This window comes from Hordeum vulgare, chromosome 6H, assembly GCF_904849725.1.
Source record: "Hordeum vulgare subsp. vulgare chromosome 6H, MorexV3_pseudomolecules_assembly, whole genome shotgun sequence".
NCBI lineage: Eukaryota > Viridiplantae > Streptophyta > Magnoliopsida > Poales > Poaceae > Hordeum > Hordeum vulgare.
The window spans coordinates 6,736,393-6,758,466 of NC_058523.1; the positions used below are offsets into that span (position 1 = coordinate 6,736,393).

The 22,074-nt window shown below is 44.1% G+C and overlaps 2 protein-coding genes and 1 long non-coding RNA gene across 3 annotated transcripts; 1 reads left to right on the forward strand and 2 right to left on the reverse strand.

Annotated features, from left to right (window-relative positions):
* Nucleotides 1-425: 425 nt before the first annotated feature.
* Nucleotides 426-1,203, reverse strand: LOC123401171. The gene is made up of 3 exons (XR_006611046.1): nt 1,143-1,203; nt 999-1,036; nt 426-489 (listed from the first exon to the last, which is right to left on the reverse strand). It is a non-coding gene; the product is annotated as an uncharacterized LOC123401171 (long non-coding RNA).
* Nucleotides 1,204-2,077: 874 nt separating this feature from the next.
* On the reverse strand, nt 2,078-3,567 carry LOC123404854 (transcription factor RSL2-like). The gene is made up of 5 exons (XM_045098798.1): nt 3,392-3,567; nt 3,238-3,303; nt 3,043-3,108; nt 2,268-2,339; nt 2,078-2,158 (listed from the first exon to the last, which is right to left on the reverse strand). The coding sequence occupies exons 1-5, from the start codon at nt 3,542-3,544 to the stop codon at nt 2,078-2,080; spliced, it is 438 nt and encodes a 145-aa protein (XP_044954733.1). The 5' UTR covers nt 3,545-3,567.
* An 8,836-nt stretch (nt 3,568-12,403) lies between these two features.
* Nucleotides 12,404-13,397, forward strand: LOC123404855 (disease resistance protein RGA5-like). Its single transcript, XM_045098799.1, has one exon. It carries the CDS (start codon nt 12,540-12,542, stop codon nt 13,395-13,397), a length of 858 nt encoding a protein of 285 aa, XP_044954734.1. The 5' UTR covers nt 12,404-12,539.
* Nucleotides 13,398-22,074: the final 8,677 nt, after the last annotated feature.

A 22,074-nucleotide genomic window follows, 5' to 3' on the forward strand; every position in this document is an offset into this window, starting at 1 on the left:
TGATCACATGGGCTGGTTTTATTTTTTGGGGCTTTTTCTTATTGGGCTTCATTTTGGGCCTTAGCCTATTTACAGCCACTTTAGTATTTTTTTTTTGAATTTTGGTTTGTGTCCTTTTACTTTCTACTAATTTTCTTTTTTGGCTATTTTATTTTTGTACTCGTCCCACATGTCATGCTGATCTCAAAATTAGTCCCACACGTCAGAAATTTCACATTTTGTCAAATAAATATAATAACTTGGTCCCCTTGTCAAGTTGCCATTTCATAAGTATTCAACTCACATTCAAAATCAATATGTTAAACAGGCTAGGGAGCAAATGAAATTCGTCCAAACCAACATTAAATTTGTCTATTACAATCTTTACACTACACCACAACCGAGATATGCCTACTACTGCCTACTATTACAACACATATGCTACACTTTGTTCATACGCTTCATAGCTTCATACTTGGCTTCGTACTTCACCTGTGCAAAAACTATATCCTGTGAGATCAAAGAAACCCATGAGTACCTTAATACACCACCAAACATCAAATATGAAGGTTAAATTGGCGAATACTCAGGAATGCAAAAAAGAAAATGTTCATGGTGAAATTTCAGAAAATTTGGAAAAAAACAAATGGACATACACACAAATAAAGCAGAGATAACCCAAGGGCCTGGTGAGGCAGAAATATAGAATAAAGAAAACAATCATATTGTTAAGTAGACCACCGAACCATGTAAATAACTTTAGGCAGCTACAGGAAGAACACATCAAGCTAATACATCGAATGTAAAAATTATTCAACGCACAATAAGGAACAACATTACATAGAATAAATATCCTTTGCAATCGGTATGTTTATTATATCTAACACCATGTAGGCATATATAAAGTATAATCTACAGAAACAAGTTGTTTGCTGCTTCTCAAGCCAAGCCCCATAGCCTATCTACGAAGCATCCTCATGAGATACACAAGGAAACAAAAATTTACGCATGTCCCTTACCAAACCGAGTCAGATAACTCATGAATTGCGCTTTCGGACTGAAAAGAAAAAATGATGATTCAAGTTAGGTTTGTTGCACAAGATATAGTTTTTAACCAGGAACTTTAGATACCTTTTTAGAGATGAAATAGCAACTTTAGATACCTTTTTAGAGATGAAATAGCAAAATTCTTCCCAGAACATCAAGTCTGACTCTGGTTCATTCTCCACCTGCGATCACAAGAGATTTTTTTTTTGAGAATAAGGGTATAAAGTGTAAACCATATAACTTCTACAGAAAAAAATTCACTCCAAATAGCAAAGGTGAATCTGCAAGTTTTCATAGATGTGGCCATCCAACATACGACTAAGAAAAGTTTCAAACTTTGGGTCAACACTATACAGTTAACATAGAAAGTGTATATTTATGGAAATTTGGGTCAAGATCCCATACAGTTAACATAACAAAGGTAAATCTGGAAGTCATCACTCCCAAAATAGATGTTCTAGTCATTCCCTTGATCGAGAAACCAATCTCCAGATTGGTACCTCTCCTATGCATCAGTATGAAATAAGAGAAGAGGATGAGCTTGCATACCTGCACAAGGGCTGGTGACGCAGTTGTGTAGCACCGCAGTCTGAACCTCTCCTAAGTCTAAACCGCACTGCAGTCTGAACCTCTCCTAAGTCTGAACCAGCGCATGCCCAATGCTAACGCTAGAATCGTCGCATGCTGCTCCCCTAATTCAGTCGACGACAATGCAGAGGCGTCGCCAGCTAACATAATTTTAGTGCATATAGCTAACAAACTCCTACCAAACAGAAATGGCATAAACCCACATCCAAAGTGGTTAAGGCCCGGTTTTATGAAATGTCTTCAAAGTGGCAAAGCTAGGAGTATTATAACATGATGAGTATTAAGAAATCTACATCCTTGATTGCAATTTTTGTTGGTAGCTTACCAAGATGATCACTTGGTAAGAAATCTACATCCAGTAGTCTGTGAACATCTGAAGAAACTTGATACATGAATCTGTACACACTTGAAGCAGGCTACAGCTAACAACAAACTTTTTTTTCATGGGAAGCTAACAACAAACTTAATATGAAGCTCCTTGCGATGGATTAGGAAAAGGAAAAATACTGTATGCTACTATGCACAACTCCCACTGCCCAATCATCTGGACAAAGGAATACATACAACACAGTGGCAATGAACTTGTCGCTTATATACATATCATCAACAAAGGAACGCACACATTGTGAGCAGATGTGTTGAAGCGATGATACCTTTTCCACGCGCAGCCCTGCTACTCCTAAGTGGCTCGGCTCTACGGCCTGGTCCGGATAGGTCATCACAACCTGCGCCAATTTCGTAGAAGTTCATTTCCAACTATGGTGGATACACGCACATACAGTCCAAGATTCCAGGCGAGGTGCCCAAAAATAAATAAATCCCATAGACAAACTTAATTGGTGACTATACATACTTGTTCGAAATTGGTTGCAGGAACAGGTCCCCCGAGATGCATATTAGACACTTGCAATATCATAAGGTTTGTTGAGAAAATGTGAGTGGTGACGACTAAGGAACAAATGTGTGCTGCTCTATACATATATTTTTTTTGCTTTACAAAACCAAAACTGGTCCAGAACAAGAGATACATTCAGTAAGCTTCAGCAGGCACCGACTGGCCCAGAACGATAACAAAAACAGGAATACAAACTTTGGTAGGAGTACTAGCATAAATTCAAGTCCTTCTTTCTTCTGTATTAATTTAGGGACTAAATAATGCAGCGTAACTCATGTTCTATTCGAGATATTATTCAGTGAGCATAATTCTAATACTAGTACCGTAGTGCGAGGGTATAATAACACAGTAGAATTCTCATGTTCAGTTTAAATAAGACCCAATCTACAGAAAAGTAGGTATTGCAGCAGCAAACTATTGCAGAATTCATCACCATGAAATCATGAACAAAATTTCTTGTAAGACACATCACGATCACACACAGAGTTCCTAGGGGATAAAAGGCCTAATGCAACCATGTCATTTGGGCTTACCTTGATCTGTAGCTTCAAAAACTTGACGTAGAGGACTGCCTCCTCGAGCATAGTGCTGAGATCCACCTACAAAGAAATTTCACAGCAGTCAGAAAGTACTAATGCCAATAACTAGCTCAATTTGCTTCCTAGATTTTTATTTTTTGAAAAGGAGTTTGCTTCATACATAGAGTAGGCAAAAGAGGATGGACTCACTTTGGTTCCGTTGGGCACCAGCTTCTGCAAAACCCGAAGCTTGTCGTTGATCTTCTCCCTTCTTCTCTGCATTGGACAAAACAAAAGTCTGAACCAGTCCACTGAAACAGTCACATTGAATTGACGCGCGGGGCTGCACATGCATTCAGCTCACCTTTGCATACAAGTTCTGGGGGTTGCTCGCCGGTCCGCGGCCGGCCCGAGCTTTCACGATGCAGACGACTCCGACGTTGGCCTCCTCGCCGCGGTTTCCCTGGGAGCAATCGGACTCCTTGTCCGAGCAGTAGCTGCTACTAGATATCTGCATTTGACACCGACAGAGTAGTGGAAAACAAGCATGCATTTGTCTGAATGACTGATTGACAGACATTTCCTACCAACGCATCCCACACAGAAATACAGTACGTACTGTAGTACTCAACTAGCATTTCATTCATTCATTCATTCAATTTGATCTCGATTCATCCAAGACTGTTGGTGTTGTACTGTAGTGCTCAGGTCGCCGTACACCACCCCGAGGCTCTGGTACGCCAGGCTCAGGGTCATCCGCCACGGCAGCCTCTTCTTCCCCTCTCCCCGCCTCCCCTCCTGCCACAGAGCCAAGAACGCGCGACAAACATCATCAGAAAAAGAAAAGAAAAACACACATTCAGCCAAGACGACGGGGGGCAAGGCGATCGAGGTTGTCAAGAACCGCGAGAAACGTAACTCCGGCGGGCATACCGTGTTCTCCGGCGGGGTGCCCTGGGCGACCGCGGCCTCAGGGTCCATGGCAGGGGAGCTCCTCATCCGGGCCCCTCTCCTCTCCTCTCCTCCTCCACCGCTCGATCGTCCCTATTTGTCCGCGCTCCGGAGTGCACTGCCTTGTGCCTTGCGGGGAGTTGGGAGTTGGCGCTGCCGGGACGTTCTTGAATTCTCGGACTGTGCAGAAACCGGCAGGGGACGGGGTGGGACGGGGGGGTTAGGTGGGATATATCTGGAGCCCTCGAGGCTTTTTTTACGGGAGGTCAAAGGAGCAGCGCGGGGGGCAGGTTCGACCGGAGGTGGCACAACATTGGCGTGAGCCGCGCGCGGAGCAGAAGAGGCGGAGCATGCACGGGGGGACGGCGTGGTGTTGATGCGCTGCTCCCTCACCATCGCGGTCGGCCGCCCCTGGGCTTGGGGGTTTGTCGGGAGAAGGTGGAAGCGGGAGGTGGATCTCCGGCCAGGGAGGAGAGGGAGGTGGCGCCGGCAGCCGCCACCGGTGTTGGGGTCGCTCGCCAGAGGGGCTTGGTCCATCCATGAGAGGTGGTGGGGTGGCGGCGGTGGGTGGGAGACGGAGGCGGGGTGGACCGGATCTGGAGAGACGAGACGAGGGGAGGGGTGGATCGGTCTGGTAGGACGAGGATAGGGTTTGCGGGTTTTTTTTCTGCGCGCAGCGTTTGGATTCATTGAGAGACGTTCGATTTGTTGGCTTTAACGGTTCAGATCAGCTAAAGTGGGACTGACTGCCCTGCCACGTCATCGATCCGCGGGAAGGAGGTTTTAGCCAATAGGAAATCAGAAAATAAAATTATGTTTATTTACCTATTACTTTTGATAAAATAAACATGTTAATATTTTGTAAATTTTCTCAAATATTTTTTCACACATTCTAGAAATGATGAACCAATACCATGCCAAATTTCATATTCTTTAGACTATAGCAGATTCCACCAATCAGAATTAAGCTTATATAAACTTTTTGTTGTTTGATTGATTCTCTTATATTTTATCCTCTTATAGTTTGTTACAATGACCCAATATTGTCCACATGTGTGTATGTTAGTATGACAAACAACGTTGTCAAAGAGATTTTACATTTTGTTTGCACAAAAAAATCATTTTCTATTTTTGAAGTGCGAGAAAATAGGTTTTTTGTAAAGTACCTACCAAATCTTTCTTGTAAAAATGTAGCAACTCATTTAAAAAAATATTAGACAATATATTATTTATAATATAAAATATTATGACATACCACAAACCAACCCATTAGCAAGCATGGAGGATAAAGTACCAACCCAATATAAAAGTAAGATGAAAATAATAGCCCAACAGAATAGTGGTATAAAAAATAGTTCAGTACATGCATGAGGTGGGATATAATGGACCCACGAGTGACATGTCAACATAGTTAGAACATGTTACGACATTTTTATAATCGTCGTAGAAGTTATGACGATCTCATCTTATATGGTTACGACGTTTTTGACTCACATCGTCGTAATTTATATTTAGATTTGATCCCCTCAAACGGTTTACGACAATCTCGGATGAAATCGTCATAGATTTATGACGAATTCATCAACGACGTCTTAAAAAACATCATGTATGAGCATATTTCTTGTAGTGTGATGATGTGGCGGATCACTAATGACTGAAAAATAAGGTCACAATTTTACTAGCCCAATCCAAATCAGACACCTAAATGGGCCAGGCCCAACAATTTAGATCAATATTTGATATTTCAGCCCATTACTATTTTTATCTAGGACCAGGCCTTATTTTTGCACGGTTTTCATACACTAAGCATCGTAGATAATTCCCACGAAAAAACATTATGTTAAATAGTCCCGGTCATTTAAGCAATAAGCATCATTGCAGAAACTTTACAAACATGCACCACATAAAATAGTTCGGCCTTCAACTCCACTACAAATCCAGTTACAATGAAGCTTCATCCAGTTACAACTCCAGCCCTAGAACCTAGTAACTATTACTAAAATGAGCACATAAAGAGAATGAAAGGTGCAATGAAGCTTCATCTCAGTCAAACATGTTACAATGACTAACAGTTAACTGGTCCTTCATTACATTGTGAAATGAGCACAATATGTGATTTGACTTGTAACTATATTCATGTGTGTATATTAAGTGTGGGTGATACAATTGAAGCCCCAGCTGCCATATCTTCTTTATTGCTCCGGAGGAACGAAGGAACATGTGTAGCAGTCTCCATTATCTTCCCAACCCAGGCCGATAAATTTCCATCTAAAATTCATGTGCACACATTCAAAATCAAAAGATACAGTATAATGTAGGTATCGGTTAGAAAGTTACTGCATGAATGCAAACACCTTTTGGGTGACTCATCAGCACTCCAATCTATAAAAAATAGTAGCTTGCACTAAATTAAGATTAACTGGCCTATATATGTAGTAAGGAATAAACTTATGAGCCATTATGGTCAACTAAATTTACATCAGCTCCATAGCAGTTTTGAGTTATCACTCTCTCTAGCAAATGGAACAATTAACAGGACATAATCTTAAAACTTATATGGATTTCACCACTTGAACTACATATATTAAGTTGTACTGTTCTGGACTCGTGAGCCAAAGGGACCGATCAACTCAACTAGACACCACAGTAAACTTTCATTGTTACCCCTATATGGTTTCCTGCAGTTCTTTCACATGACATAATTGTCAGCATTCTGTTGTATAAATGACCCAGTAGCTATCTATATGCAGAGCTCTAATTTCTTCTTCTGCAATCTTTTTAACCAAGCATTTTATAAAGGACCTGATATTAAAATTAAAATATTAGCCAAAGAACAGTTTTGTGCTTCTCCCCTTGCCACTCTTGTATCATATAAACCGAACTTCTTGAAGTATTATGTTTGATTGTCATGTTTATACGAGAAAACAACTAAAACAGGTAGTGATACAACTTTGATCACGGCTAAAAAAAGTGTAAAACATCTAAACTTAACTTAGAAACGATTAGGGAAGCATGAAAATTCTGAATACCTTTGAACTGAAGGAACCATTTTCTTTGGGGACGCCCTGGAATATGCTTTATGTATCCTGCACATTTCATAGGCAAAGAGTTCAGCAAGCACATGGAAAAATATATAACTACTTCAAGAAAATGTCTAGCCATCTCCTGGTAGTTTTGCAAAGGCGCAAAACCAAAGCAGTGACATGATCAATCAAGCAAGCAAATGCAAGCAGTGGACTAAGCTTACATATATACAGATAGGACGTGGATACTGGCTAAACAAACACTTGGCTTAACCCCTGAAGCTATAATTTAACTAATGGAACCGCGTTAGTAAGCATCTGGTTTTTGTAGTTTAGGTGGCTCCATATATTTAGTATTTCACAGACTGCATTTCAATACCGCACCTACTAAGCTGAACTTTTTTTTAAATGTCTACGGGTGGCGACTGCCCGCCTGAACGATTTCCGCTAAATTGCTTACACGATCAATAGTTTCTTTACAGGGAGTTTTACACAGAGGGGGGTAACCCTATGGAAAACGCACAAAGAAAATAAGCTACAACAATGTGGAGAAGTTTTTGACCCAGGCCTGGAGAATTGTTTTACAAATGGATCGGGAGCAGCGGCACCTCCCATTATTGATGGGGTTTGTTGGCGTGTGCTTACAAAGAACTTGAGAAGTTGACATGTAGTAGTCATTAATCTCAGCATATGATCTAATTTCTAAGGAACTAAATAAACCAGTATACAAAATTCAAAAACAGCTACACTAGCAGAAACATACTGAAGGACCTAAAACTAGAGCAGATCAAATGAATGACCGAACAGAACAACATAACAAGTCAGTAAGACACAGCCTTTCTGGATGCTAGGTTTTGGATGGGATGCAAAATGGACATATCACCGCGCCATGAGGGCTTGTGGGGTCCCTGCAGGCCCCCTGCCCTGATTCTCCGGCTTCCCAATCTTTTTCTGTTTCGGAAAAAATCTTTTTGGCAGTCTCATTCCGTTTGGACTCCGTTCAAAATCCTCCTCTGAAAGGGGTCAAAAACATGGAAAAAACAGGAACTGACACTTGGCACTGAGTTAATAGGTTAGTCCCAAAAAATATATAAAAGGCATACAAAATGTCCAAAGTTTGACAAGATAATAGCATGAAACCATCAAAAATTATAGATACGTTGGAGACGTATCAAGCGCCGCAGCCGACGATGCTCCAAACAGTAACATATTCACGGTTGAATTTCCAACTGATGATGATGCAGGGGAGGATGTCCAGGTGGTTGCTAAGACGCCCAACCAAGGTAACCACAATGGTAGTGATCATCATGGTGCCAACACCGACGACAATGCGCATAGGTCGCAAGGAGATAGCGACGACGACACGCATGACACAGGCGGAGATCTCGTCAACAACATCGACAACGAGGCGCATAGTGACGACGACAATCAAGATGATGGTCACGGTCACAACGACTATGCCGACGACGCGGATGTCGATGACACGCCCGGGTCTGAGCCGTCTTCCTCAAGTGCATCAACACCTACAAAATTTGTGTCGCCTCCTTCGCAAGACACAACGGACTCCTCAGTGCCTCATCGCTTTAAGACCCTCAAGAAAGTCTACAGGTACACAAAGCCAGTTACGCTCGAGTACTTCGGACTATGTCTGTTCGGAGTTGAGGAGCCGGCGAACTTCGTAGAGGCGAGCAAAAGTCCTAGCTGGACGCACGCCATGGATGAGGAGATGAAGGCGATTGAGAGCAATGGCACGTGGACTTTGGTAACCCGACCTTCGAACCAAAAGGCGATTGGTTTGAAGTGGGTTTACAAGTTAAAGAAGGACACGGAAGGTTCCATTGTGAAGTACAAGGCAAGACTCGTTGCAAAGGGCTACATACAATGTCAAGGAGTTGACTATGATGAGGTGTTTGCACCAGTTGCTCGACTCGAGACAGTGAGAGTGCTCCTAGCTTTGGCAGCTCAAGAGGATTGGAAGGTTCATCATATGGATGTTAAATCCGCTTTCTCAATGGTGATCTCACAGAAGAAGTGTACGTGGAACAACCCCTCGGCTACGAGAAGAAAGACGAAGAAGGGAAAGTTTACAAGCTCAAGAAAGCACTTTATGGGTTGAAGCAAGCGCCAAGAGCTTGGACTCAAAGTTAGACTGAAGTTTGGTCTCGCTCGGGTTCAAGAGATGTCCCCTCGAGCACGCAGTCTATACAAAGAACTCCAAAGGCTCAAACCTGCTAGTTGGAGTTTATGTCGACGATCTGATTGTCACCGGAGATAGCGTACAAGAAATTGAACGTTTCAAGGCGCAAATGAAGAACAATTTTAGCATGAGCGATCTGGGATTACTCAGCTATTACTTGGGCATCGAAGTGAAGCAAAGCTCGGGAGAGATTTCCCTATGTCAATCGGCTTATGCGGTCAAGTTATTGGAAAAGTGTGGCATGTCAGATTGCTACGAGACACAAGTTCCAATGAACCGACGTCACAAGTTGAGCAAGCGTAGCTCAAATCCGCCGGTGGACACCACAATGTATCGAAGCGTTGTGGGCAGCCTAAGATATTTGCTGCATACCCGACCTGACTTGGCTTCTTCAGTCGGGATCGTGAGTCGTTTCATGGAGAATCCGACAACCGAGCACATGAGCGCGATCAATCAAATCTTGCGCCATGTGAAAGGCACCATTAATCTTGGTTGCACGTACAGAAAGGGAAAGGAAGGATTGATCCTTCGTGGATATTCAAATAGTGACATGGCAGGTGATGTTGATGACCGAAAGAGCACAACGGACATGATTTTCTACCTTGGCCCGAATCCAATTAGCTGGAATTCTCAGAAGCAAAAGGTGGTGGCACTGTCTTCATGCGAGGCAGAATACATAGCGGCAAGCACGGCGGCTTGTCAAGCTGTTTGGTTGAGAAGACTCCTAGCTATTCTTCCAAAACGGGAGGTGCAGAAGGTGTCATTGAAGATCGACAACCAAGCTGCAATTTCGTTGTGCAAAAATCCGGTTCATCACGAAAGGAGCAAGCACATAGATACCCGGTTCCACCATATCCGGGAGTGCATTGAAGAAGAGTTGATCGAGGTTCAACATGTGAACATGAAAGACCAACTTGCCGATATTTTCACCAAGTCCCTCGGTCGACAGAAGTTCATCGAGATGAGGAAGAAAGTTGGAGTGCAAGAAGTGAAGTCAAGCAACAAGATTAAGGAGGTGAATGTAGAAGTTAATCATGTTGCTCACGTAGGATTAGGAAAGAAAGGCAAACCGAGTCCTAGTAGTATTAGGATTTCTAGTCCTAGTCTATTTCCATAGTCCCTTATGGATGTGTATAAAAGACACCCTAGGGGTGTTGCTTGTAACACCAGAAAAAACAAAAAGTAATACAAAGCAAAGGCTCGACACGGGCTTTTAGCCATCAAATCCATCGATCAGTTTTATTCGTGTCGCTAGTTACGCAAGTTCCGTCAAGTAACCGGTCGAAGCAAGAATCGCGTAGACACGCATGTACGGCTACATACACACGTTCAAAAGCCAACAACCCTGCTTGATACCTCGTGTTCAGATTTTCTTTAAAAGGACAACTTGATTGGTGGATTCTCTTCACCACTTACTGAACATGATGAAGTATCATATTATGGCATGGAAAGTTGTGCATATTGGCCTGCTAGTGAACATGATGAAGTATCATATTATGTCGGCATAACTTACCAAGACTTTATGTATATAGACAGCATGCACGCCGTGGCATGGCGTATACCGTGGATCCAGGCCTGGCCAACGCAGTCTTGTACTATCAAACACATATAGTATGTGCCATGAACACCGACAATTCCTAATTTATGTCTGGACTAACCTCGAGCATTGGTCTTAAAGCAGTAGCTATTTGGTAGTATATACTATAGTACATGACACTGACGCTAACAATATTTATCTTAGACCAACCTTCTTAATAAGTCTCAAAACCCTATGCTGTGCACACTCACACTATACAATACTTGCCTATAACTAGACTTATGCCAAGACGGAAAAAAGCTGGGCCTGTCACCTACGGTAAAAATATTTAAGTTCCTCTCCCAAAACTGCCAGTCAGGAATGCTATTCACTCTTGGTACCTTATATTCGTGATGTGGAGACCGGGCACTCCCTCTTTTTCAAGAAATATCTTCAATGAAATTTATGGCAGCATATATCTCCTTCATTTTTCTGTTTTAGGTTATTTTTTCACGGTCTCCACAAAATCGGAACCAGGCATGGCTGAGGCATTGATGGAATATACATGCTTTTTCTTTGACACGAATCTAACTTGTGTCATAGATTATTATCTTTTTGTAAATTGCACGAAATAAGTAGATCACTTTGATGGAATATAAATAATTGCGGCTTGCCCCTGCTTCCGCTGCCCACGTCATATAGCTCCAAAGAATCATAGACGTGAGGGGAAGTGTTCGAGTATAATGTCCAATCCTCTCCCATAGTTCGGACTGGAATTGTGAACTGGTTAGGTGCATAAACTTACAACCAAGAGATTCATGGTTCAAAACTCAGTAAACACAATAAACAATTGCGGCATGCCTCCGCTTCCGCCGCCTACGTCATATAGCTCCAAAAAACATAGACGTGAGGAGGAGTGTTGGAGTATACTGTCCGACACTCTCCCATAGTTCAAACTTTTGGATGAGTTGGCTGGAGCATGAATTCAATATGGTATCCGAGTCAGGAGGTCTTGAGTTCAAGACCCTGTCAACGCGGTATTAAAATAAAAGATTGCGTGGTCTACATCAATCCCACTTCTAAGGACTAAAATTGTCTAGACGTGAGGGGGAGTGTTGAAATATGTTGCCCATCTTTCTTCATCAGTTTAGTCTTTCGGATGAGTTGGTTGGAGCATGAATTCAATAGACTTGATGTAAATCCTAAGGTTTACAGAACACCTTTTGACATGCTGGACCATATGTGATAGTTTCTTACAGAGCATAGCTTGTTGTTCGGATCTTGTTGCAATATCTGGCCAGCTGCTTGTTAGCATTATCTTGTTCCTGCCTTCTCTTGTTCCTACTTCCTCGTCAAAAATATTCATGAGATAATCCTTATAATGAACAATGAGGAGTGTTAAGAACTTAATATGCAAGCATACTAAGTAAACTATTTGGCTAGCTAACATACAATTTGTCGCAGATCTAGAGAAAGTATGTGCTAATATTGAAGTCACATCCTCGGTAGCAGCTCTTCTTTGGAAACCCCACAAGCAAACTTTCACAGTATAATTTTTTAATTTTGCACAGATCTATAGGGAACTTTAGTAGTACAGCTTTGCACGAATAATCTAATGAAAGTACTCTGCCATAACCTAGCCAGTACCTACCACTCCCCTGTGCCGAACTTTGGCCTTAATTCATAGAAAGAAACACCGAAGTAGCTAGCAGCTAGTATAGTCTAGCAACATCAGCCTAGCTATCAAGCAAGAGATCCAGAGGGCTCATCAACACAGATAGAAGAAGAAGAAAGTTAGCAGGGCGGAGAGAGATAGAGTCCCACCATGGCCATGGAGTTCGCAACAGGAGCAATGGGCACCCTCCTCCCCAAACTGGGGGGGCTGCTCCTGGAAGAGTACAACCTGAAGAAGAGCGTGAAGAAGGGGATTGGTGATCTCAAAAAAGAGCTCGAGAGCATGCAGGCAGCCCTCGTGAAGTTGTCCAGCGTACCGTTGGACCAGCTTGACCATCAGGTCAAGATCTGGGCTAACGAGGTCAGGGAGCTATCGTACGCCATCGAGGACAGCCTCGACTCGTCCATGGTGCGCATCGAGGGTCTTGAGCAAACAAAACCCAACATTGTGGGTTTCTTCAAGAAGACCCGCAACAAGATCACGAAGTTCAAGGCTCGCCATGAAATAGCAAACAACATCAAAGACATCGAGTGCAAAATTATGAAGGTGAAGGAACGGTATGAGAGGTACAAGATCGATGATGTTATTCCTAATCCTGGAATAACTACAGTTGACCCTCGTCTCTCAGTTCTTTATCGCAAGGCCTCAGACCTTGTTGGTATTGCCAAGGCAATCGATGATATAGGGAAGAAGTTGTCCATGGCCGATGATCCATCTGAGAAAAAGGCCACAACAATCTCCATTGTTGGATCCGGAGGTTTGGGCAAGACTACCCTTGCTAAAGCAGTTTATGACAAGCATAGCAAGAAATTCGATTGTGCTGGTTTTGTGCCAGTGGGTCGAAATCCTGACATAAAGAAGGTTCTCAAGGATATCATCTTTGAATTTGACATGCAAATGTATAACGCTGCATCGACCATGGATGAAAGGCAACTCATCAATCTGCTGCAAAAATTCCTTTTGGACAAGAAGTACGTGTACCACTCTCCCTCTTGTGCTAGTCAATAATACCTTCTTTGTGTTACCTACGTCTGCTCTATAAGATTTTGTTCGATCTGGTGAACAATTGTTGGTTGAAAGCATTCTACATCATGATCATGATATGAAGAGGGAATTCCGAATGTAGTAATAAAATTTGTGATAAAAACAGGAGAACCTATAATACTTTTTGGATAGTGTTTTGATTTTAATTTATCAAGCTCAAATTGCAGATTTCAGTTAGAACGAAAATCAGTAAAAAGCAGAAACAAATATATAATATGTACCAGACCTACGGCTGCTTCTCTACTGGAATGCCTATTTTCAAATTCAGTTGTTCCTCCATGAATCGGGTATACCTTCCTAAGTTACCTTCCTAAGAAACAAATTCAGTTTTTTTTTTATTTTTAAAAAAGGAGGGTTACCTCCGGCCTCTGCATCAGCACGATGCATACGGCCCCTTTATTGTAAAAAAAATTAAACGGTTCAAATAGTCTCCGATAGTACAATAAATCTGAGATAAAAAGGAAAAAGAGCCACAACCGGCCAAAATAGAGGTAGATGCCTATCCATCTATCCTATTACTGAACTGCCATCCAAACCGGTTGAAGATATCCCGCGCTACCATCTTTCATCGGGTAGACCCAGTAACCAAAGGCTCTCTGGTGTCCGCAGGGGTGAGTAATGACCACGTACGGATCAAGCCCGCCGCTCTGTGAAGTACCTGCAGAAATTGTATATTGATATATCTGTTAAAACCACATCATTCCTGCAATTCCATATAGCCCAAAGAAGTGGACAAACTCCTATACGAATTTGTTTTGCAATCTTCCTGTGAACTCCATGAAGCAACGTTCCAAATAACGTGTCGATGCTATCTGGAGGCCTTAAGTTAAAGGCTATATGAATTGTGTGCCACATAAGTCTGGCAAGTGGACATAGGAGAAAGAGGTGTGTAATATTCTCATTATTATCACAGAAGCTACATTTAGTGCTACCCCCCAATTTCGTTTAGCCAAATTATCCTTAGTGATAATCACCCTCTTGTGTACAAACCACATGAAGACTTTGATCCTTAAGGGAACTTTGACTTTCCAAATATTAATAGATTTGGGGATGATGGTAGTGTCTATAAGATCGAGATACATTGGTTTTACCGAATAAACTCCATTATTCGTAAGCTTCCAATGTACCCTATCCGATTCATGTGATAATTGGACATCCATGAATCTCCTCACTAATTGGAGCCAGTCATCCCAACGGTGCCCTATCACAGCTCTACGAAATTGGATATTTAAATGACTAGATTGTAAGATTGTGGCAACATATGTCTCCTTACGTTGCACTATGTTGTATAAGGCTGGATACTGGAGAGCTAGAGGTCTGTCCCCCAACCAGGTATCCTCCCAGAATCTTGTCCCCTCCCCATTACCGACAATGAACTTAGTTCCATGGAAAAACTCTGACCTTACTTTCATCAGCCCTTTCCAAAATGGTGAGTCAGTAGGTCTGACATTTACTTGAGCCAAAGTTTTAGAGTGTAGGTACTTATTACATAAAATTTGCACCCACATACCTTCTGTCTCTACAGAAAGTCGAAATAGCCACTTGCTCAGCAAACACCGATTCTTTACCCCTAAATTTTCAATTCCCAGACCTCACTGGTCTTTAGGCCTACAAATAATATCCCATTTAGATAATCTATATTTCTTGCGGTCCTCATCACTCTGCCAAAAGAATCTTGATCGATAGAAATCCAATCTTTTGCGTACCCCTACTGGTATCTCAAAGAAGAATAAAAGGAACACAGGCATACTCGTCAATACCGAATTTATGAGTATCAATCTTCCCCCATAAGATAAAAGCTTGCCCTTCCAGCAGCTTAATTTTTTTTCAAAGCGATCTTCGATGCACTTCCACTCGCTGTTAGAAAGTTTCCGGTGATGAATGGGTATGCCTAAATATCTAAACGGTAGGCTTCCCAGTTCACAACCGAACAATTGTTTATAAGCGTTTTGTTCGTCTTTGGCTTTCCCAAAACAAAAACAACTCACTCTTATGAAAATTGATTTTTAGTCCTGACAGCTGTTCAAACAGGCATAGTATTAGTTTCATATTTCTCACTTTTGCTATATCATGTTCTAAGAAGAAGATAGTATCATCAGCATATTATAGAATGGACACACCACCATCCACCAGATGCGGCACGAGTCCCCCTACTTGGCCTTCCTGTTTAACCATTCCTATTAGAATTGCCAACATATCAGCAACTATGTTAAATAGGATAGGTGATATTGGATCTCCCTGCCTGAGACCTTTAAGTGTTTGGAAAAAATGACCCATGTCGTCATTGACTTTAATTCCAACACTTTCTTTTTGTACAAAGGATTCAGTATGTCTTCTCCATATTTCATCGAAACCCTTCATACGTAATGCCTGTTGTAGGAAAGGCCACTTGACCTTATCATATGCCTTCTCGAAATCGACTTTGAAGATTACTCCATCTAGTTTCTTCGAGTGGATTTCATGCAGCGTTTCATGAAGGACTGCCACGCCCTCCATGATATTCCTGCCTGGCATGAATGTTGTTTGACTACGTTGCACCATCTCATGTGCAATCTTGGTCAACCTATTCGTGCCTACTTTGGTGAAAATCTTGAAGCTGACATTCAGAAGGCAAATAGGTCTAAACTGCTCAATGCGCACCGCTCCTTCCTTCTTTGGCAACAGTGTCACTGTCCCATAGTTAAGATGGAATAGCTGGAGGTTTCCGTTGTATAAGTCTTGGAACATTGGTAACAAATCGCGTTTGATAATATGCGAACATCTCTTATAAAACTCAGCCAGAAACCCATCCGGACCTGGTGCCTTATTATTTTTCATTTGTGATATCGCTTCAAACACCTCTTTCTCCGTGAAAGGCTTGGATAATACCCCGTTCTCGTCCGTCCCGAGCTGAGGTATGTCTCCAACAATATGCTCATTCATGGACACAAAATTATCCTCTGGAGCCCCGAACAACCTTTTATAATATTCCGAGATATATAATTTCAGATTCTCGTGCCCCACTATTGTACCATGATCTTGTTTCAACTAGACTATTCTTTTCTTTCTATGTTTACCATTAGCTATGAGATGGAAATATTGAGTGTTGTCATCTCCTTGTATGACATGGCGGACTTTCGCTCGAAGTGCCCACTTCAACTCCTCTTCTCTGAGTAGTTGTTTGAGCTTTAATTCAGCCTCCGCTTTAAATGACCTCTCATTGTCATCTAAATGCGATTGTTCGGCCTTAATGTCCAGCGAATTTATAATTTCGAGAAGTCTTTGTTTCTCTTTCTGATAAATCCCACGCTCATGCTTGGCCCAACCCCGTAAGAATTGTCGCAGGTGCCTTATCTTATTTTGCCACCTTTCAACATTGGTATCACCTTCCGTAACCATATTCCATTCTCTGGCAATTATGTCTAGAAACCCCTCTCTTTCAAACCATCCTAATTCAAAAGAAAAAAGATTCTTATTCCCAATGTGTGTAGCTTCCCCTGAGTCTACAAACAAAGGCGTATGATCAGAGATCGCTCTTGGTAATGCGCGAACCGAGACGTTAGGGAATTTCTGTTCCCACTCCATGCTCGTGAGAACCCTGTCCAACTTCTCAAAAGTTGGATTAGGCAAGTAATTCGCCCAAGTAAATTTTCTCCCTGATAGCTCAATCTCTCGTAAGTTAAGGCTTTCGATGATAGAATTAAACATGAATGACCATCTGCCATAAAATTTATCATTATTTTTCTCATCTCGCCTCCGGATGATATTGAAGTCACCTCCCACTAAAATTGGCAACCTCTCATCCCCACATATTCGGACAAGGTCAGCCAAGAAGTCTCTATTAAGCTCAGGCTGGGCAGCACCATAGACTGCTACAAGTGCCCATTGGAAATCATCCACTTTGAATCGAACTCTAAACTTAACAGCAAAGTCCCCATACACCACATGTCGGACCTCGAGAGTATCACACCATACCCCAAGCAAGATCCCACCGGATCTTCCCCTTGGTGGTAGACAGTGCCAATAAAAATCAGCCCCTCCCGATATCGTATTAAGGAATTGAGGCATAAAGTTATCTCTCCCGGTTTCCATTAATGCAATGAAATCTAATTTTTGCTCAATGGTAATTTCAGCTATAAATCTTCTTTTAGCCAAGTCTGCTAGACCTCTGCTATTCCAGAAAATTTCTTTCATCGTTCATCATAAAATTTCTTAATCATTTTGAACCTAGCGCTACGACGCACAGCTGAAACAGGATAAATCTTTCTCTTCCAAGTCCTCTTGGATCTATCCTGAACATCCGACTAGTCCACATAACCAGTCAAATGATGCATGGTAGCATTCGTTTGTGAAGGGGCCTCATACCCCTCCTCAATTAATTCATTTGGATCTTGAGGCATAATGGGAGATGGCACATCCTGACATAAACATTCTAAAGCTCCCAACCCTAAATCATTTATATCATGATCATTCATTGGTTTAACAGCTACTATGTTTCTGACCATCTCAATTGCCCGCTCTGCCTCTAGGTCTAGTAAATCATTTACTGATGTGGATATCTCCTTCCCATTACCACCGAGTGAAATCCCTATGTTGTTTGCATTTCTAATAATATCATCTTTAGAAAAGTGCAAAATAGAACAAGTCGTATCAATAGGTATACCTGAAGAGATCTCGATGTCGTGAAGCTTAGCTGCGCGCATAGCACGGCTCATCTGTAGCTCGTCAACATCAGGCCGGGATTGCAGACGCACACTGGATCGCCTGGTCTCCGTTGCCGGATCTGGTATACCTCCCAAACTCAATAACCTCGTCAAGGTCCGGCCCCGTCATCCTGTGATTACCCATCACACATGGTTCCAGGCCCACCAGACCGGTATCACGATTAGCAGCCTCCATACCAACCCCAGACACCTCCTGTACCCCAGACAGCTTCTGTAGCTGGTCGCCTTGAGACCTAGCTGACATGGTGCTACTCAGCACAGCCGGCTGCAAATGCGCTGTACCTGGAGTAACAGTACCGTCGCCAGAAGTCGCGCCAAGGGGAGGTTGATCTTTCTCGGCAGATCCATCCTGAGAAGTAGGAACAGCCCCACGAATGCTAGTCTCCCTGGGCATAGCCGCCATACCTCTGGCACCATCAGCAGCAACAACAAACTTTGCTGTGGGAAACAGCTTCCCTGGCTCCGTGGCACCATCTCCTGCAGCAGATAACAGTGCACCGCTGGCACCTTCCCCAGTAACAGCACACGTTCCTGTGGGAATCCGTTTTCCTGCCGATGCCACCGTGGCACTATCTTCTGCAGCAGATAACGGTGCTCTAGGAGGCACTTTACCTGCCGATGGTAATGCCTGGTTGTGAAGAACGTGGTATTAAACACTTAGGTGTCTCTAACACCGTGGCAGACTTGTTGTGAACGAGCGCCTCCACCCTGGGCCTGCCCAATAACAGAGAATCCACCGGTGATACTGACGGCAACTCATGCTCCGCCGGATCGCCACTGTCAACCCTTGCACTCCATAGCTTGGAAGGCGCCGATGTAGATCCAAAGGATCCAAATCTCAACTGATGTGTAAAAGAGGAACCAAGAGACTGCCTTGATGTTGCACTATCTTGCAGTTTGTTAGCAGATAAAGAGCCTCTATCAGCGCTTTCTCTCGGCTCTGTGCTCTTGTCTAGGTTACCCTCATCACCATGACCCTCGTCCGTGTTCATGTCAGCCATCTTACCTAGCTGGTGAAAATGCTCACTTTCCTCAAGCTCAATATCTAGATCAAAACCCCTGCCATCATACGTCCATCTGACAGTGTCAGGAATATGCTCGACACTAATGACAGATACAAAGATACGAGCAATTCCCTGTGCTCGGGTAAATGGCATGTCTACCTTCTCCGTCTTACCAATCAACGACCCAAGGCTCCATGTGACCAAGAAATCATCTATAGCCCGATGAGGAGCACCAACAAATCGAACCCAAAGCTGTGATAGCGGTATTCCTTCAGGATCTTTCTGTGTCCAAGCATCAAACTCAAGGACACAAGTGCTGTTTGGGACACAGCTCATCCCAAACTTAAGCAACCTGGCAAGATATTCCTTAGTAGGAAACTCGACCCTGAACATTTGGTCATCAAGCTTGATGGGATTCCATTAAAAAGATGCCGAAACCAGCCCTCGCAAACGTTGTACAATCTGCTCAATGGTCATCGTACCTCGAGTCACGTTAACGACTCCCGTCTTGGTACACTCCGGAACTTGTGTAGACGCTTTAGGTGATTCAAAAAACATTAGCTCCGGGCAACAAGCCCCGTACATGGTTACCACCGGCTTAGGCAAAGAGAGCGTTGGGCACGCGCCACTCTCATGCTTGGGTTTGCAGCAAATGTCACACACCTCTGTCGTGCATTCAACCACAAAGTGTCCCTGTTCTCCGCATCTATAACAAGTCATTTTTTTCTTTCTTACATGCCCACTTGGTGACTCTCTCCCCTTCTGGCTTGTCCCCGGTTGTGTCTGTCGTAGTCACTCGGGTAGTAGCCACGGGCACGGCTTGCAAGTCCACCGCAGCAAGTGCAGAAACCGTCTCCATAGCCACAGCAGGAAGCACCGGGGCGTCGGTCACGCTCCTGTCATGCGCCTTACTCGCTTCATCAGAGGCTAGGGGCGGATCAACCCGAGGCAGGTTCGGCCCTCGCGGCCGACGACCACCTCCCCATCCCCCGCGATTGTTATGGTAAGGCTGTCGGTGCTTGCCGATAGGTCCCGACGCACCCTCGACAAACGGCCCTGGGGGACCGTTGAAGCCCCAGTTGGCGCCATCACCGCGGTCGCCGCTGCTCGAAGATGAACCTCTATGAATCCCATTGCCATAGGCGTTATAGCCATCATCTCCCCACCGGCAGACAACAAAGCCCCTTCCGATCGTCTGAAGATTAGCACACCCTCCGCCGTTACTCCCGCCCCCACGACCACGGATAGCATGAGGACCATCACCACGCCCCTGACTAGCGTAGTTTCCCTGTCCCAGCGTTTGTTTCTGCAGCTGCTGGGACCCTCCTCTGCCCGACATCGAAGAGCAAAGCAACGACGGGATCCAGGGTGCCCTGCCGCGTCCCAAGCGAGGAAAGCCAGGCTTATTACGGCGGCAGACCCTAACCGAGTCGAGCTGAGAGAGAAGAATCGGCGCCGTATGTGTTACGGGATCCGATATGACCTGGACGCAATCAACTTGAGACTCTAGATGGGCCTCATACCCATCCACGTTAAGTCTCACGATTGATTCATCATTTTGCAGCCCACATGGGCCCAGTAAAAATTTCAAACGGCGCGATCTAATCTCAGGGATCGAGATCACCGGTGCCGGAGCGGCCTCCACCGGCAACCTCCGTTTGTTCTTCTTCTTCTGGACAACCTCCCATGCAGATGGATGAATGCAATCTGAAATCGAAATAGACTTGTGACATACCTTAGGTAAAGGTCCCTGCCATGGTTTAACTACCGTCGATGGTTTCCTCCGCCGCCTTGGTGATCCATGGAAATCTCCCGTTGCGCGGCGGAACGTTGACTCCTTCAAGATGTTGTGAGAGAGATTCGCTGTGAATTCCAGACCATCCGAGGATGTCGGAGATGCCACTGGTGATGTTTCCACCCTGTCCTCCCCTTCCTCTCCGTCGTCGGAGAGAACCCAGAACCTTCCCCCTGGTCGGAGCGTGGAGAGTAGGGGAGGCGCGGGCGAGCCGCGCGAAGGGGGCGCCCTTCCTGGCGCCCCTCCAGTCGTCCCCATCGTTGCCTCTGTAGTCGCCTCCGTATTCGCCTCTGCATGTAACTGAGAGTTAAGTTAGTTATGTCAACAGAAAATAAAACCTTTGTTTAATTACAATGAGCAGACATATTTTTTCACATATTATACATTCAGATTTGGATATATTTTTTGTGCATTCATGTATATTTATATAAAGCAAAGTAATTTAATCCAACTAAAATGAATTGTTTGCCGTATGGTCCAGAACGAGTAATGGGTAGTAATATTTCATCTTAGAGGCACACAAAGTTGCTTGATTGGGATTTCCATTTCGAGGGGTCGATCGGGTATATGTTAGCCGTAAACCACACCAAACCGTTGGAGCTCAGTGTTGGTCGTTGCGAGCTGTTGGGCAGGCCCGTGTTGCACGCGGTTGTGCGCGTCATGTGCGTGGAGAGCCCGGCCAGGTCGTGTGTGTGTGGTTGGCATGAGTGCGTGCGTGTGTTAGTGGCCAGCTTAGTGGACGTGGGTGTTGTGTCGCCCAGCGATATAAACCAGTCGTGATCAGAGCTTGTAAGACGGGAATTGCCGCAATGTAGACATTGCAAAGATCAACAAGATTCGGGCGTTCGTGCGCCCACGGCGGCGTTCGTGCGCCGGCCCGGAATTTCTTGTGTCTTGTGTCTTCTTCTACCTCTAGCCGAGAGTGAGGGAGGGCTGCGGTTCCAACAATTGGTATCATGAGCCAGTTCGTCTTGGCGTGGTTTGCGTGCCGGAGGCGTGCTGACGATGACGGCGTTCGTCGGCGGCTGCACGATGGAGCTCCGGGCCGTGTGTCGGCCTATGGAGGTGCGCGGTGGCCGCGGCGGACCTGCGTGGTGGCGCAGAGGCTGTGGTGGCGCAGCTTGGCTCGGCGAGGAGAA